Source organism: Pipistrellus hanaki (genome assembly GCF_964339955.1).
Source record: "Pipistrellus hanaki genome assembly, chromosome: 2".
Taxonomy (NCBI): Eukaryota; Metazoa; Chordata; class Mammalia; order Chiroptera; family Vespertilionidae; genus Pipistrellus; species Pipistrellus hanaki.
In genome coordinates, this window is record NC_140504.1 from 183,370,539 (window position 1) to 183,387,462 (window position 16,924).

The 16,924-nt window shown below is 36.8% G+C and overlaps 1 protein-coding gene across 22 annotated transcripts in view; it reads right to left on the reverse strand.

Annotated features, from left to right (window-relative positions):
• The window catches only part of EPB41 (erythrocyte membrane protein band 4.1), a 156,845-nt gene that overhangs the window by 88,893 nt on the left and 51,028 nt on the right, over positions 1–16,924 (reverse strand). For 19 of the 22 annotated variants that reach the window (XM_084874855.1, XM_084874854.1, XM_084874843.1 and 16 more), the window contains exon 2: positions 1,888–2,365. In XM_084874855.1, coding sequence (XP_084730981.1) covers positions 1,888–2,358 — 471 coding nt within the window. In that variant the 5' untranslated portion in view covers positions 2,359–2,365. The remainder of the gene's footprint in view (positions 1–1,887; positions 2,366–16,924) is intronic. The other 3 variants (XM_084874849.1, XM_084874845.1, XM_084874847.1) reach the window with 1 other exon arrangement.

Below are 16,924 nucleotides of genomic sequence, written 5' to 3' on the forward strand. Positions count from 1 at the left end.
TGAAATTTCAATGAATGAGATTTTAATTAAGTCTAGAATTAATTTTGTCTGTCATGTGTTTCAACTTCAGTACAAATGCTATGATCTTTAGACAAAATAACCCCGATTAAACGCTAACTAAAATGAGATATGGATTTTTCCCTACATAAAGCAAAGGACCAAAAAAATCAGTTAAAAACCTTTTGAAAGTACCAGGCTTCCTGAAAGAGGGTAGAATTTAACTATTGGTATTCTTCAAATAAAATTAACAATATTAAGATATATATCTTTGCTTTTACTGAGAATAATAACTAACATTGAGTGCTTAGTAAATGCAAGGCAATGACTTCAGACTTTACATGTTTATCTCTTTTAATCTTCATAATTGCCAAGTGAGGTGGATATTATTATCCTTAGAGGAGGAAAATGATAAAGCAAAAGTGTCACTTCTCTATGATTTAAACCCTCTAGTCTGATTTCATAGCCTGCATTCTTAACTATTACACTATATAAATCTTACGTTCAATCTTGTTTCACTACTAGCAAGTATATAATTACAACTTTATCCTAAATTTTACTCTTAGCACGTTCATTATACAATATTTCTAGAAATACATGTAATACTTTAGAGAATTCTAATAAAACTGTATAGCCCAGACCTGAGACCTATGATCTATCTATCTATCTATCTATCTATCTATATATATAAAAGCCTAAGTGACTGTTATGACCAGTTGACAGGTCGACTACTTGACCAGTTGCTATGATGTGCACTGACCACCAGGGCCAGATGCTCAAAGCAGAAGCTGCCCCCTGGTGGTTTGTGCACTCCAACAGTCAACCTTTCGTGGCCTGCCAACCTCCTGCAGTCCCTCCTCCCTGGCCAGCCCTGATCAGCCCCCAATTGGCCCTGATCGCTGGCCTGGCCGAGGGACCCCATCTGTGCACAAATTCGTGCACCGGGCCTCTAGTAAAAATATATAAGACTTAGACTTTTACTATGCAGATAACTCTCACATGCTTCAGAAATAAAAAGACTGAAAATTTCCCCATGTTTTTTGTACAAATGAACAAATCCAGAGCTCATGTTTCATTAACTACAATGTGACACAATTAAGACCTCAAATTATTATATATTACAATGGTGATATAAACACCTAGACTTTCTCATCTGTATCTTATATATAGTCTGTGGTAATATGATCCAGTTAGAAAAGATGACAAAAATAAGGCAGGTCTGGGTCAAATCTATCACATACCTCTGGATGGCTTGAATCTATCACATGGCTTTAATGAGAGTTCCATTAAAAAACCATGTCTGCTGATAACTATCCCATTCCTAATAATTCCAACAAAATTAACTCTAAACCACCTTAATTCTTTTTCCCCTTTTATTAAATACCATGAATATGTTCTACAATAACAGTAAAATGACAAAGAGGCTGAATAAATTCATTTGATAAGTTCTTTTCTTTCGTTTTGTTTTCTTTGACTTATATCATATAAGAACCTTTTAAAAATCAAGTTTCCATTGACTACTTTAATTTCTTTATCTTTTAAATTTTTATTTTTTAATTATAATTTACATTCAGTATTATTTTGTATTAGTTTCAGGTATCCAACATAATGGTTAGACAATCATATACTTTACGAAGTAGTTCCCCTGATATTTCATCTGGCACCATGCAGTTATTACAATATTATTGACTATATTCCCTGTGCTGTACTTTACATCCCCATGACTATAATCGTTTCTTTAAAGCAGAAACTGCAAAGCTTTGTTACTTATTACTATCAATCCCAAGTCAACTGGCTAATAACAAATAAAACCTAATGTTCTTAAATGAAAAATAAAGTGTCTAACCTACCTTCATTACACCCACCTCCCACACATTCACATATCCTTACCTGTGTTTCTGCACTGCTTAATGAGTGAAGATCCAAGGATGGGTCTGTTTTGAGTTCAGGTTCAGGAGCTGCAATTGGGGCCTTTAAAATGACCTCTTCATCAAGACTGGTTGCAAATTCTATGTCTTTCTGACCTCCTTCACCTTTCTCTTTGGCTGACTCTACTTCTTTGCCTTCTTCCTCAGAGACCTGAGATTTAGGCCTTTTGAGAAATGAGGAGAACAGCCGTGACAGGCCCCTGTTTTCTGATGTCCGCTCCTTGTTCTTGGTCAAGTCTTCATGCGTAGGAGTGTCTCCATTGGATGTTTTCAGCTTCTGCTCAGACTGATTATCTCCCTCAGCTGCTGCTTGAGAAACCTCTCCCAGCTGAGTTTCTTGTTGGCCTGAGTTTGTGGCTCCCTCTCCCTCTTCCTTCTGTTGTTGGTGCTGTGAATTTTCAGCCTCAGCCACTAAACTCTTCTCTGTTGTCATGATGTTGCTATTAAAAAGAAGTTGGAAAAGGAGGCTATTATAAGCAAAACACATTACTGTAGGTGAAACCCTAAATCAGGTCAAGTGTGCTAAAAGTAATAAATTTAGGTATTTAATCGCCAATAGACAATATTCCAGTCCATTAAACATCAGGCTTTCCGGCCGGGACCGGTTTAGCTCAATGGATAGAGCGTCGGCTTGGGAACTGAAGGGTCCCGGGTTCGATTCCGGTCAAGGGCATGTACCTTGGTTGCGGGCATATCCCCGGTAGGGGGTGTGCAAGAGGCAACTGATCGATGACTCTCTCTCATCGATGTTTCTAACTCGCTATCTCTCTCCCTTCTTCTCTGTATAAAATCAATAAAATATATTTAAAAAAAAAAAAAAACATCAGGCTTTCCATTAAAGCACAAAAGTATTTACCTATACATCCTGAATAAATTATTAATGCTTTATCTTGCTGAAGATATTCACATAGAGAAATTAGCTTAAAATAGTACCCTTTGAGGTCACCTTAGAGAAATATATCGTATTTTAAATTCAATGTTCAAAACTGTACAGAGCAAATAGTTTATCCTGCCTAAAAAAAGGATCTTATTTGTATAATGTCTTCTGAGGGTATCAATCTGAAGGTGCAAGGTTGCAAGACTTATTCCTCTATACCCCTAAAGATAAAATCAACCCCCCCCAACTCTTTATTGTTCTTTCCACCTATATTTTCTTAGAATGCATAGACTTCTCTATTAAGAACAACAAATTCAGAATTTTGATCATTTATCAAACTTGACAATGACAAGTATACAGTTAAAAGAATCACAAAAATTCCTTGGGTTTTTCTGTTGCAATACTAAATTACAGGTTTTTATAGAAGTATCCCACTTTAAGTTTTTTAAGACCTTTTCATCTCTGACAAATGTGATTTTTTTAATGCTCAGCGTTTTTAAGAGTAGGCAGTTAAACTACTACTATGTAAGAGAAATAATAGAGAGAGAAAAAGGAACAAAATAGAGAAGACAATTTTAGAAAGCAAACAATTCAATTGTAGGAAAGGAGGAGAAGGTAGGCTATAGATCGCACAAATTTCAAATTTGTTGGTTTCTAGCCTCTTGATTTCAAAATCCCAGTATTATTAACCAGGCCTTACAATAATATCCAAAAAGCTATTGTCACACCTTGTTACCAAAGAAGAACCAACACACAAGGGAACTTTTGAGACACTAGTTGACTATTGATGATCTTACACTTTGATTCACTGTTATATCTGAAAGTATTCCACTCAAAAAGCAGCATTTATGTTGTCTTTACATCTGCTCCATGCTACTTATATGAAGAAATTGTATTTGGATGCTAACAATCTGAATTAATTAACCATATTTAGTTGATTCCCTCCTCAGGCCCTTCACACTTGCTCTTCTCTCTACTTAGGATGATGTTCTTCTCCAAAGCTGGTCTTCTTCTCATTATTACCTTCTCTGCTCAGAAGTCAGCTCCTTAGGCCTCCCACACATACCCTGTCCACAGTAGTGGCCCTTTGTCCTCCAGATGGCCTCACACCACTACTGCACTTATTATCTGCAATTATCCTGTTACCTTATTTGTTTACTGGTTTAGTGTCCTCTCCCTTTTTCTCCCCCAGCTAAAATATAAGTTCCATGAAGACAGAATAATACCTGGCACATTATAGACCTTCATAAAAGTTTGTTGAATTAATTCACTTCAACTGAATAAATTTGACCAATATAAACTGCAAAGGCATTCTCCAAATTTATTCAAGCACATTTACTTCAAATGCATGACTATTCATTCAACAAATCCTTATCAAGCACCTAGCATGTAAGGTTGATCCGAATTAAATAAATAAATAATTGTAAAAAGAAATATTCTATGGACCAACAAACTCATCCTGACAAACCTGTTTAACATGTAGCCAAATTATTCACATTACAAATGACAGAATGGGTAACCACAGGAAAAGACACTATCATGGGAATTTACAAGCAGTAAAACAGGATAAATATTCTACAAATAGGCCCTTCCTCTGTAAATAATACTAGTTTTCATTCTGGATACAAAATCCAAAAGGAAATATCTGTTTATGTAATGTTTGAAAGAGGTCTTCTGATCTAAAAAAAAAAAAAAAAAAAAAAAAAATCAGAACAACACTGAAGACAAAGTAATGAATTCCCATTCCATTTCAATCCTAATCCTCCAAACCCAGGGAATTATACCCCATCTGGTATCAAAGATACACTTGTTTTAACAGTGTGCATCTGTTGACTTCAGGCAAATCAGATCTTTAAAAACCTGATACTGAGCAGATTGCAAGTGCTGGACTCTTATCTTTCACCTTTTTTGTATCTCTAACATTAGTACCATCAGTACTCCATTAATGCTTCTCGGATGGAAAACTTTATAAAAACAGTACAGTTTGGCACCACTAAGCAAATTTCCCTTAAAATCACCATTTAGGGATAAAGTTTAATGACTTACTTATTGGTAATACTCTTCAAATTAGCTCACTGAACCCCTATAAACGTTTACTGGGTGATAATCATTCACAAAGTTTTAGCTCAGCTCTTTGAGAGGGACTAAAAATGGATAATACACAATTCTTAAGGAAATAAGACATTCAGCCCTATAGCGTCTACTTCCAAAGTATAGTAAGTAGTCCAGACTGGTTGGAATTGGAATACAAAAAGGAAGTAGAAGGAGGTAAGGTTATATAGTTACCATTTAAAATTAATTCTAGATTATGAAACTTGAAGAAAAAGATGAAGGGACTAAGAAACAAACAAAAAAACACTCAGACACAGACAACAATATGGTTGATTACCACAGGGGAAGGGAGGTGAGGGTGGAAGAAGGTATGTGGGGAGGGGAGGAAAAAGAATAAAATAATTCTAACTAAAATAATAGTAGCTACCATTTAATGAGCACCTACTAAATACCATATTTTATTCTACATATTTCACTACTTACAACCATTCTATAAGGTGTCTTCATTTCCCAGATAAACAAGTTCTGGGAGGTTAAAAAATTCCCCCCCTCAAATTATAAAACTACGCCATGCTTTAATTAAACTATTAATATACTACAGGATAGTGATTCTATTGTAAATTCCCAGGATAGTATTTGTCTTTCTAAAACTTGGTACTTCAGATGGTTCTACTCCACTGTGCTCTGCTAAAGAACCCCCTATCTGTTAAGAATTTATGAACAGGCTATTCAGTCTGGCCAAGACCACCTCTGTTCCCACAAGTTTCAAGTCCCCCAGTTGTTTACATATTTCCCTTTCCATAGAGTGTATGTAAAGATAGAATTGGGAGACAGGGAAAGACAGGCAAAGAGGAGATTTTAAAAAAGGACTTGAATAAATGCTAAACAGTTTGGACTTTATCCTGAAGGCAATGGAGAACCACTGAAGGTTTCTAAACAGTGAAGTGGGTAAACAATGTGACGGGGAGAGGCTAGAAAAAGAAAGAACTTGGCAAACGACTGAGTAAATTCAGGTTATCAGTGAATAAATTCACAATGGGAATCCCTAGGGAAGTGGAAACAAATACTGAGCAGAGAAATTTGAAAAGCCTTTGCAACCAAAGCTTAAGAATGACTGTTGCCCTCATTTTAATTAGCATGCTTATTCTCCAGCTTATTTTTATTATACTTCTCATTAACCCAAGCAGTTTCATGTCTGAGTCTGTCATTTTTATATTACGCCTTCCTTGACCCATTCTAATAAACAGCTTAATAAAGGAAGGATAGCAATACAAACAAAATAGAAAAGACAGGGAAGAGAGATGGGTATCTCACAGGCATCTCAAAACACATGCCCCAAAGTAAACTCTTGATTCTCTCTTCCTGCCCCAGTAAATTGTTCAATCATACCAGCCAGTAGCTCAGACCAGATACGTAAGCATCATCCTTGTCTCAGTCTTCTCCATTTCCCTTCCCAATAAAATCTATCTGTCAATCCTATAGAGTTTACCTCCAAAATATATTTAGAATCAGCCCACTTTTCTTCTTCTCTACTGCTACCATGTTTGTGTAAGCTTCTTTCACTTCTCACTGAACTACAGATCCTTGAATGAGCTCAACAACCTCACCCTGTTCTCTTTTCTCCCTTGCCTCTATGCTCTAGTCACAACAGTCAAGTGCTTTCCTGCCTTAAATCATTGGTACATGCCATTTTCTTAGACTGGAACACACCCATCTCTTGCAATAAGTCTGGTTTCTTCTTATAATTCAAGTTCCAGGTAGAATAAGTCCTCCTCAATCTTCCTTAACTACCCTAACATCTACAAAACTCTCCCCTAAGTCACTTCCCAGTCCTCTATTCCAGAACCTATTTACTTCCTTCACAGAATTCTCTCAGTGTATAAAAACGTACTTGTTTTTTACCTGTGTGATATCTGTTTCCCCACTGCACCATCATCTACATTGTAATATCCATGACCATGACAGAAAGGCTGTTTCCACAGTATTCCTAGTACCTAGCACAGAACTTGGGCCACCTCGTGCAGAACCAAGTACTAGCACAGAACACTGTAAATACTCAATAAATATTTGCTCAGTAGATGAATTCATATAAAGAAAAAGAAGAATTTAGGTTTAACAATATTAATTATACATGTACAGGCTGAAAGGTAGTTCTAGAAAAAGATGTTAAGGTCTTGATTGAACATGCTCCAGAGATCAAATTCTAAAGTAGCTAACAAACTTGACTGCTTTCTAGGTTTATAGGAACCACAGCACTCATTTGACTCGTCAACATATATTTTCTGAGAACATTATTATGTTCTATATAATATGGTTAGTGGGGCTACGACAGTGAGAAAGACAAACACAGTCCCCAACTTCCTGGGCTTCGCTCTCAATGCAAAAGATCATGGAAAGTAACAATCCCTCAGCTCTCCTTATTTATATTACATCTTAAAACTTATACATTCATTTCTCGACAGTTTACTTAAAAGAAACCAGAATCTGTCTGAAGAAGAAATAAAGGATGGAATTTGAGAGCACATCATAAGATAAATAAGTAAAATATATTAGAATGCTTAGCCTAGAAAAAGAGAATCCAAAGCAGGGACTTGATTGTGGCCTCACAAATTTCAGGAGTTGCCAAATTCTATGTGATTCCTAAGAGCAAAACTCAGATTAGTCTGTGGAAATTACAGAGACACATTCTTCATCCCAATAAAGTACAAGAAATTCCAAATAATTCAAGATATCCAATATTTAAGTGGTCTGATTAGGAATAGTGAGCTTATTATTAACGGAAATATTCACTCAGAAGCTGAATGATCATCTGTTATGGATATCAGAGAAAGGATTCTTCCATTAAATGGGTCCTTACATTAATTGATCTTTAAGATCCCATCCAACGCTAAGATTTTACAGGAAGGAAAGTAAGGACCAAACCAAAAGAAACAGTAAGTTAGTGATGCAATTGGTTTTTTTTCTTTAAGGCTTTATTTTAAATTTTAAAAAATATTGCTTAAAAAAGAGAGCTACATTGATTTGTTATTCCACTTATTTATGGATTCATTAGTTGATTTTTATATATGCCCTGACCTGGAATAGAACATGCAACCTTGACGTATCAGGTAGATGCTATGTGGACAGGGCAAAGCCTTATTTTAAAGTCAGAATTACCATTTAGGTTAGAATCTGGAGGGGGGAAAAATAAAAGAAAAAGGCCCTTTTACTTCTCTAATCAGACAACAAAATCCAGTGGCATTCTTTCAGACATAAAGAAAAAAAAGTTCAAATACTGAAGTTTCAAAAAGTATGCTAAAGAATAGTTGTTCCACAATAAAACCAATCCCCTCAAAATCACAGGAGAGTGTCTTTCCTTTAGAATTAAATCACACAATTAATACTTGTAGAAAAAACAGGGCAACCACTAACATGGTTTTCAGGTTAAAATGGTAATTTAAAATATACAAGAGTTATTATAGGATCTGGTCTGGCCCATGAATAAAATATACAAGAGTTATTTTGTGATTCTCCTCTATCCTTCCAAAATTATTTGAACCTTAAACTAACTATTCCTTATGTAGACTTTTAAAGAATACTTGAGATACTGAGTGAATCAGGAATATCAGTATGAACATGCTATTTTCAAGTTGCTTTTTATTTTAAGTCATTTCTATGGTAACTAACACTGTTGAATCAACTCATTTATAGATATTTTTAAATAAACAAATGCTTACTCATCTCCTTCTAGGAAGACCAAATATATATCCATAGAATTCAAGCTTATACTGAAACAATGTCTGGACATAATCTAAAAGTACACCACTCAGACCCTCTCAGAATACACTACCCCTAAAACGTCTAAACGTCACAGAAAGATATGAGATTAAAAGAAATCATTTTCCATAGAACGGAGTTTTACTTCTTTTAAGTATTAATTTAATCATTCTGAATGGAAACCATTACAAAATGGACTGATTGCATTTTAAAAACCCATCTACACTAAGAAAATAGAAACATGCAAATTAACTGTGCCTCTGTGACACCCAACAGCCAATCAGGGGTGAGTATGCAAATTAACCCAACAAAGACAACAGATTAATTTGCATACTCAGGTGCATAGCAGCCCAGCGGAGCGGGACACCTGCTATGAGGAGGAGGGGGAGGTATAGAGGGAGCTACAGGAGCAGCATTCTGGCCAGAGCAGAGAAGACTAAAGGCTCCGGCTGGAGCAAAGGCCTGACTCCCAGATGCCAGAGGAAAACTGGTGCTGACTGCCAGGGGAAGGAAGGCCTATTGCACAAATCTTTGTGCAACAGGCCTCTAGTCCTATATAATAAAAGGGTAATATGCAAATTGAGTCTAACAGCAGAACGACCAGGAACAACTGGTCGCTATGACACGCACTGACCACCAGGGGGCAGACACTTACCACAGGAGCTGTCCCTGGTGGTCAGTGTGCTTCCACGGGAGAGCTCCGCTTAGCCACAAGCCAGGCTGACAGCTTCGAGCACAGTGGCGGTGGGAATGTCCGACTGTGGCTTAGGCCTGCTCCCTGGGATATCCCACAAGGGGTCTCAGGCTGCCAGAGGGATGTCTGCCAGCTTAGGCCCGATCTCTCTGGGAGCAGGCCTAAGCTGGCAGGTGGACATCCCTCTAGGGCTCTTGGACTGTGAGAGGGTGCAGGCCTGGCTGAGGGACCCCCAGCCCAGTGCACAAATTTTTGCGCACCAGGCCTCTAGTAGAACATAATTAAATCTTTATTGATTTTAGTCATCATTATGAATCTCAAGTACTATGCAATAATAATGTCCTCAGGGCTACTAAAGTCGGTAGGGATAGTAAGCTCTGTCATGAGAATACCTGAGTACTTTATTTTTTAATTTTTTATTAGCCTTTAATAGTTTTCCTGTTTGTCCATTTGCAAAATTAACTCACATTTCTTGCTGATGTCAAGGTGGCCTGCCAAAAAGTAGCTCCCAATATCTCCTCTTCTACCATTGACTAGGAAGCCAATAGCCAAGTGTGTTAAAATTGTGTCTAAAATAAAAGTTAAGGACTAAGAAAGAGTAAAAGACTAAAGCTTCACATTACTGGAATAACTTCAACATATGGATTTTGTGAAATCTATTTTAGCCCTCCTCCAGATAGATTCCAGAATATCAGTATCTTTATTTCATATATGGCACTTGGAGTCAAATACATTTTCCTAAATAATTGAAATCAGAACTAAGTTCTTATATGAATTCAATTGTATAACTTAATTCTAAACTGAAAACTGAAGTAAATTCTCTAAATAAAAGCCAAAATCTTTTCTACCACCTCTCCTGCCTAAAATTGGAAACCCCCCCGCACTTTTTTTTCCTTTTCCTTTAATTTTCTCTGCCCTTATTATTCTTTAATGACACACTATATAGTTTTTCCTTACCCCACTAGAAAAATGCAAACTTCATTGAAGCAAAAGATTTTACCTGTCTTGCTCATTGCTTCATATCTGGTACTTAGAATGCTGTACCAATAAATGAGCAAATGAATAAAATAAACTGATCTTAATATGCTTAATGCCCAACAACTATTTTCCTCAAGATAAAAGACAAAAGATGCATGTAAGTCAAAGAAATTCAGAGTCCAGCCATACTCAAGAATAGAAAAAGCTTATTTATTTATTGAAGTTATTCAGAGACTTGAGATGTGGATATAGTAACTCCTTTTAAAATAAATTAATAATGGGCAATAATCAATATCAGAAACTTTGTATTACTTTTCTAAAGTTTTTTTTTAAGTAATACTCACTATTTTAAAGAAAAACATCCCATCATAAGGCAAATGTTTTTGTAATTTAATTATAAAACAATTAGCTACATTTTTTATTGCCTAGCCACTTAAGTAAATTAATATGCCAATGCCTTAAAAATACTCCAGTTTACTCCAAATATTTTGTTGTGTACCTAACAAAGGTAACACTCAAAAGAAATTAGAGTGATGAGAATCAATGCAAATGGCAATGACCTTAGAGTCCCTAAGGGTGCATAGTTCTGGGTCAGATCCCAGGAGTCTGAGTCCAGAGAGAAGTAAGCCAAGCCATTCCTACCTAACTTCTAGGTCATTTTTATTTATATGTGCTCTGAAAAAATAAGATTGTGTTTCAATACTGCCAAGAGGATCATGCACCAAACTAAATGCTAGAAACACTATTAACTCATTCTATATCTACATCTGATTCATACTTCTCTTTGATACAGTTCCAGACTACACCTATTTTTTTAAGTAATAATACCCTAAAAGGATTTCTTTCTATCAAGAATTAACTTTAAAAAATTTAAAAAAGTAATTATAAACTGCTTCCCTGAATTATTTAGGTTTCATAAAAATTTTTAAACAGTATAAAAAAATTCTCTTTGGAGGCCAATGAGAATCTATATTATAAAAGGCCTGTGGCCCTAACTCCATAATGACCAAAGACCAGAGAGGATGGGTGGGGCTGTGAGTGTGGGTGGCAGTGCTGCATGATTTCGCATGCTGGGATTCTAGTTACAATATAAAAACAGCTTTTTTTCCATAATAAAACAACAAAATAGTTTTCTTCTTCCTTCTTTGAGGAAAGTAAAAATTAAAGTTATAATTATAAGCAATATAGCCGAGACCGGTTTGGCTCAGCGAATAGAGCGTCGGCCTGAGGACTGAAAGGTCCCGGGTTCGATTCCGGTCAAGGGCATGTACCTAGGTTGCGGGCACATCCCCAATAGGGGGTGTGCAAGAGGCAGCTGATCGATGATCCTCTCTCATCGATGTTTCTAACTCTCTATCCCTCTCTCTTCCTCTCTAAAAAATCAATAAAATATATATATTTTTAAAAAACAACTAGATAAATTTCTTTAAAAAAAATTATAAGCAATATAAAAAAATCACTAATTCAAACAAACTCATTCACTAATTTTAAAATATGTGATTCCTGTGTGTCTGGTAATATAATTTTTTTTTAATTTTGCTCTTTAAAAAAATATTTTATTTATTTTTAGAGAGAGGAAGGGAGAGGGATAGAGAGCTAGAAACAAGGATGAGAAAGAAACATCGGCCAGCTGCCTCCTGCACACCCCCTACCGAGGATGTGCCTGCAACCAATGTACATGCCCTTAACCAGAATCGAACCTGGGACCTTCCAGTCCGCAGACGGACACTCTATCCACTGAGCCAAACTGGGTTCGGCTGGTAAGAGAATTATTGCCACAAGGACAATATCAGGATATCTACATTTAAAAGAATGAATTTGGACCTGGACCTTATACCATATACAAAATTTAACTCAAAATGCATTGTCCTAATATAGAAACTAAAACTATAAAACTCTTAAAAGAAAACATAAATGTAAATATTCATGACCTGGGATGAAGTAAGGGTTTCTTAGATAATGACAGCTAAAGCACAAGTAAACAAGGAGAAAATACATAAGTTAGAGTTCCTAAAATTTTTTTCTTTTACGCTTCCCAAGGGTACCACCAAACAAGTGAAAAGAAATCCTACAAAGTTTAAGATCTTTGTTGCTGTTCATAATAACCCAAAATTACCAATTTTAAAAAATGGCAACTCCATATACTTTATTCAAGAAGGCAGAAAGAATGTAGCTCCTGTTTTCTCAAACTCAAAACCTTGGATTCTTCTATTCCCCGTCTTGTACCAAATTAGTTAAATTCAGTTGCCAAATCCTTTTGATTCTACCTCTTCATCTACCTACTTGTTCCCATTTTTACTGTTCCTGCACTAATTCACTCAAGAATATTACAAATAACCTGCCACTATTTCCAGTTCCTCCTGCTACCAGAGCTATCTTCCTAAAACAAAGACTTAAACATGTCACTCTTTCATTCATTCAGATAACAAATATAGTGTGTCCCCCCCAAATGAAATTAACACTTTAACAGCTGACAGCTCAATTTTGAAAATGAAATGTATTTTAAAAAACACTGCCTTTATAATTATTCAAAGTGTGCACAGACATTTTTAGGACACCCTATATTTATTGAGAGATCGAACTTTTAAAGGCTCTATAGTCGCTCCAGTCTAAAACCCAAACTCCTTGTCCACAGCACCTCAGCTTGACTGTGATTTGTCCTTACCGTTCTCTTTTCCCACCGGTGTCACCTGGAACTACTGAATTCCTAAATAAACCTGAGTTTCCATCGCTTCTGCCCTTTTGCTCTCTTTAATACCCTTTGTCTGCATATCCACCTACTGAAATTCTAACCCTCCATTAAGGCCCAGCCAAAATGCCATGTATTCCACAAAACTTCCTCTAACCCTTCAGTCATAATTAATCCCTCCATTTAAGTGTCTTTACTTAATTAGGATATAGTGCACATTTTTTCAGCTCATTGTTTTTAATAGTTGCATAGTATTTTTCTTTGTAAATGCCACAGGTTTTATTCAAAGATTGCATACAATTTTTAAAAACATTAACTCTTCTATAAAGAGAAGAAAATAAAAATAATTCTGCAATCCCTCTGATCAGATAATACCTGTTGACCCTTTTTTTTAAAGGGTCAACAGGTATTTTCTGCTCCTGGTTAGAAAATTCAAACAAGTACAGAAAGGTTATTTGCTAAAATTATAATAGCAACTTCAACTAGGTACAGGTGAAGAGAATCAAAACAGAGGAGTGTAAAGAGGGTATGAAGAATTGCGGGAACAGCACGGGTTCACATAATTATAAACATTCATTCAAATTGATATTTTCCCCCAAAAACAAAAAGGGCCATTTTTAAAGATCCATTCTTAAAAACAACAGTATATTACAAAAATATTCTTGCATTGGCTGGGTGGCTCAATTGGTTGGAGCACTATCCCATACAGCAAAAGATGGTGGGCTTGTTTCGGTCAGGCACATATCTTGTTTGTAGGTTTGATCCCCAGTCAGGACTTGTATATGAGGCAACCAATAGATGTTTCTCTACCATACTGATGTCTCTCTCTCTCACACACAAATCAATAATAAAGCATATCCTTGGGTGAGAATTAAATATCTATCGATACATACACATACATACATATATACTAGAGGCCGGTGCATGAATTCACACACAGGTAGGGTCCCTTGGGGTGGCCTGATGGGATCGGGCTTCAGTTCCCACGCCCAGGCTCGCAGCCCCACAATCCCACCTGGCACCCCACCATGGCCTGACACCACCCCCTCATCCTGCCTACACATGTGGGGAGATGGACCTGGCTCCCTCAGCACCTGGTAGGCGGGTGGCAGCCCCGCCCCCCACCTCCACTGCTACTTTTAGTCACCTCCTGCAGGTGATCTGTAAGGCGATCGGCCTGCTTTCACCTGCCTTGGCCTGGTGCCGCCCACTCACCTGCTCCACCATCTTGCTCCATTCCTGCTCTCAACAGGGCCCATTGGGGCTGGCAGAGCTTCCTCGGCTGCCTACTGCCAGCTCCACATCGCTGACATCTGCCATGTTCCACGCCACCCCCTGGTGGTCAGCGCACATCATAGCAAGTGGTAGAACCAGTTGAACAATTTGCACATTAGGCTTTTATTATATAGGAAGGATATGTGTATGTATCCTTATATAGGATACACACCAAGAATACACACCAACCCATTTAAAGGCTGACTTACTTCAGATCCAACCACACTTCCACCCATCTTAAGTCTTTCTTAAGCAATGCTTTCTTCATGTCTTGCCTATAGAATTGTTACACTATTTCAAGGCCAAGCTCAAGTTGCAGCTCTTCCAGGAAACTGTTCCTTAACTCTAGCTCTCTATCGTCTCTCTTCCTCTCCGTGAAATTTAGAGAGCTTGTTCATACCACATTACCCAGCATTTTATTAAATGCTTTCTTCAATATTTTATGTGTATTACTAAACTGCAAGCTCCTTGAAGGCAGAGTTTATATCCTAAATGTCTGTATTTCCCACAGTACCTAGTCAGAGGTGTTGCATAATAGATTCAAAATAAAGAATATTTTAGAAGATTCCTATTGTGAGTTATTTTTATAGAAATGTAAATATTAAACCTTTACAAGTAATTCTTTAATCATGAAATTCCTCAAGTTTATTTGTGGTTATATGTTGCATAAAGGCAGTATTAGTAACACTGATTGCAACCCAACACAGAGATTCATCTGTCAAGCAACTTTCCAAGAAATAAATAGCTCAATCCGTGACAGCTCTCTAAATTTCAAGAAAAAGTTCATGTTCTTAGAGACCTGCAGTACAGATCTGCTGAATAAGTGGCAGTTACTTTCAATTCTTAAAAACCAATTTTTCCATACAGCTGTGTTTACTCACACCATGTCTCATTTATACTAGAGGTGTAAAACAGCAAAGCCCGATTCTCTCTCCCCTCCTCTATATTTTCCCCTTGCCTTTGTTATTTGCCTTTCTGCAGCGTGCTAGCCAAAGCCATAATTAGCACCCCATGGGGACCTGTATTTTTCTAATAAAGAGCAGCCTACAGCACAATGACATGTATACACACACAGCCATGTGTGTTCCTAACAAATTAGGAATATTTTACACATGCAAGCCTTCAATAGCTAAATGAGAGCACTTTACTTGGCAGCTGTGACTGACTCAACACTGACTGCAGATTTATTCATCCTTTCTCTTATTGCACACACAATCCAACTGCAAGAAGGGAAACTACCTAGTTGAGACTGAGTAAAATTATGAATGCAGGTTCTAAAGCAGACCTTAGTACGTAAACCACATTTGTCAAGGAATTATTTTTTTTTTTTACAAATTACTACAAAAGTTGGGGTGTTTGCTACATGACAGTTTACTGTGATTTTGCTGTAAAGTCATAGTTTTTCAGCCAAATTAATTAGTGCTTCTTAAGACAGTTAGACTGCTATATATGAAGGGTCTGGATCCTGTTCTCCATTCCCTTCACCATCAGTCTCCTCAGACTCCCACCCAGCATCACCTTTCACTCAGTCTTCTTCACAGCTTATCAATAACCTTGTCAAGCTCCAACCCACACCCTTTCAGTAAATGGAGGTGAGTCAAGTAAAATACATTATCAAATTGAAGAAAGAAAGAAAAAACTCATCTGTTAAACATTTAACTTACAAGTAAAATTCAAGTAGGAATAAAAGACTTGTCCCTTCCCCACTACGGCAACATGAATGAAAATTCCTTCACTCATGTATAAATATCATTGTAATTGACCTACATGCTTGCATTAGTACGTATTATTACTAGTAACTATAATGATGAACTTACTTCATTTAAAGTAAGGGCCACGGAGGGTTGGAGCTATAATAAAGGGTCCGAAAAGTCATATACACCAATATTGCCCACAGACTAAATAATGGTTCCCATATATACTACTATTCTTCAAATGTACATAGATGCTGTTACAATTAACAAAATCAAACTACATTGAAAACATTTAATGACTTATCGCCGAAACCAGTTTGGCTCAGTGGTAGAGCGTCGGTCTGTGGACTGAAAGGTCCCAGGTTCGATTCCGGTCAAGGGCATGTACATTGGTTGCGGGCACATCCCCGGTAGGGGGTGTGTGCAGGAGGCGGCTGGTCGATATTTCTCTCTCATCGACGTTTCTGGTTCTCTATCTCTCTCCCTTCCTCTCTGTAAAAAATCAATTAAATATATTTTTTTTAAAAAACTGGTAAAACATTTAATGACTTAAAATAGTTTTGTCATGTATTTTGTTAGTTAATAATTACCAAAATTATAGCTACTATCACATGAAGATCCACTAAAATATTTTACCCGAAAAGGAGTCTATATAACTGATGAGACTGATTTGAGACTGAAAATAAAAGATTAATTAAGGTTGAAAATCTCAACCTTAAGGTTGAAAATCACTTCATGAGACTGTACTCCTTGAATTGGAACTGTATATAACCCACGTTTTTGCTGCCAGTAACACACAGGAATTACTGAATAAAGTTGCTTTTACACTAAACTGAACATGGCTTAAACATAGGGAGTCTTAATCTCTCTTGTGCATGTTTTTCAAGTTGGCAAAAGATTTTAAAACCCTAAAATTTTTAAGCCTGTGAAGGGCAGAGTAGAAATATGTTGTATGAAGTTGGAGCCTCTCCTCAGAAGTTGTTA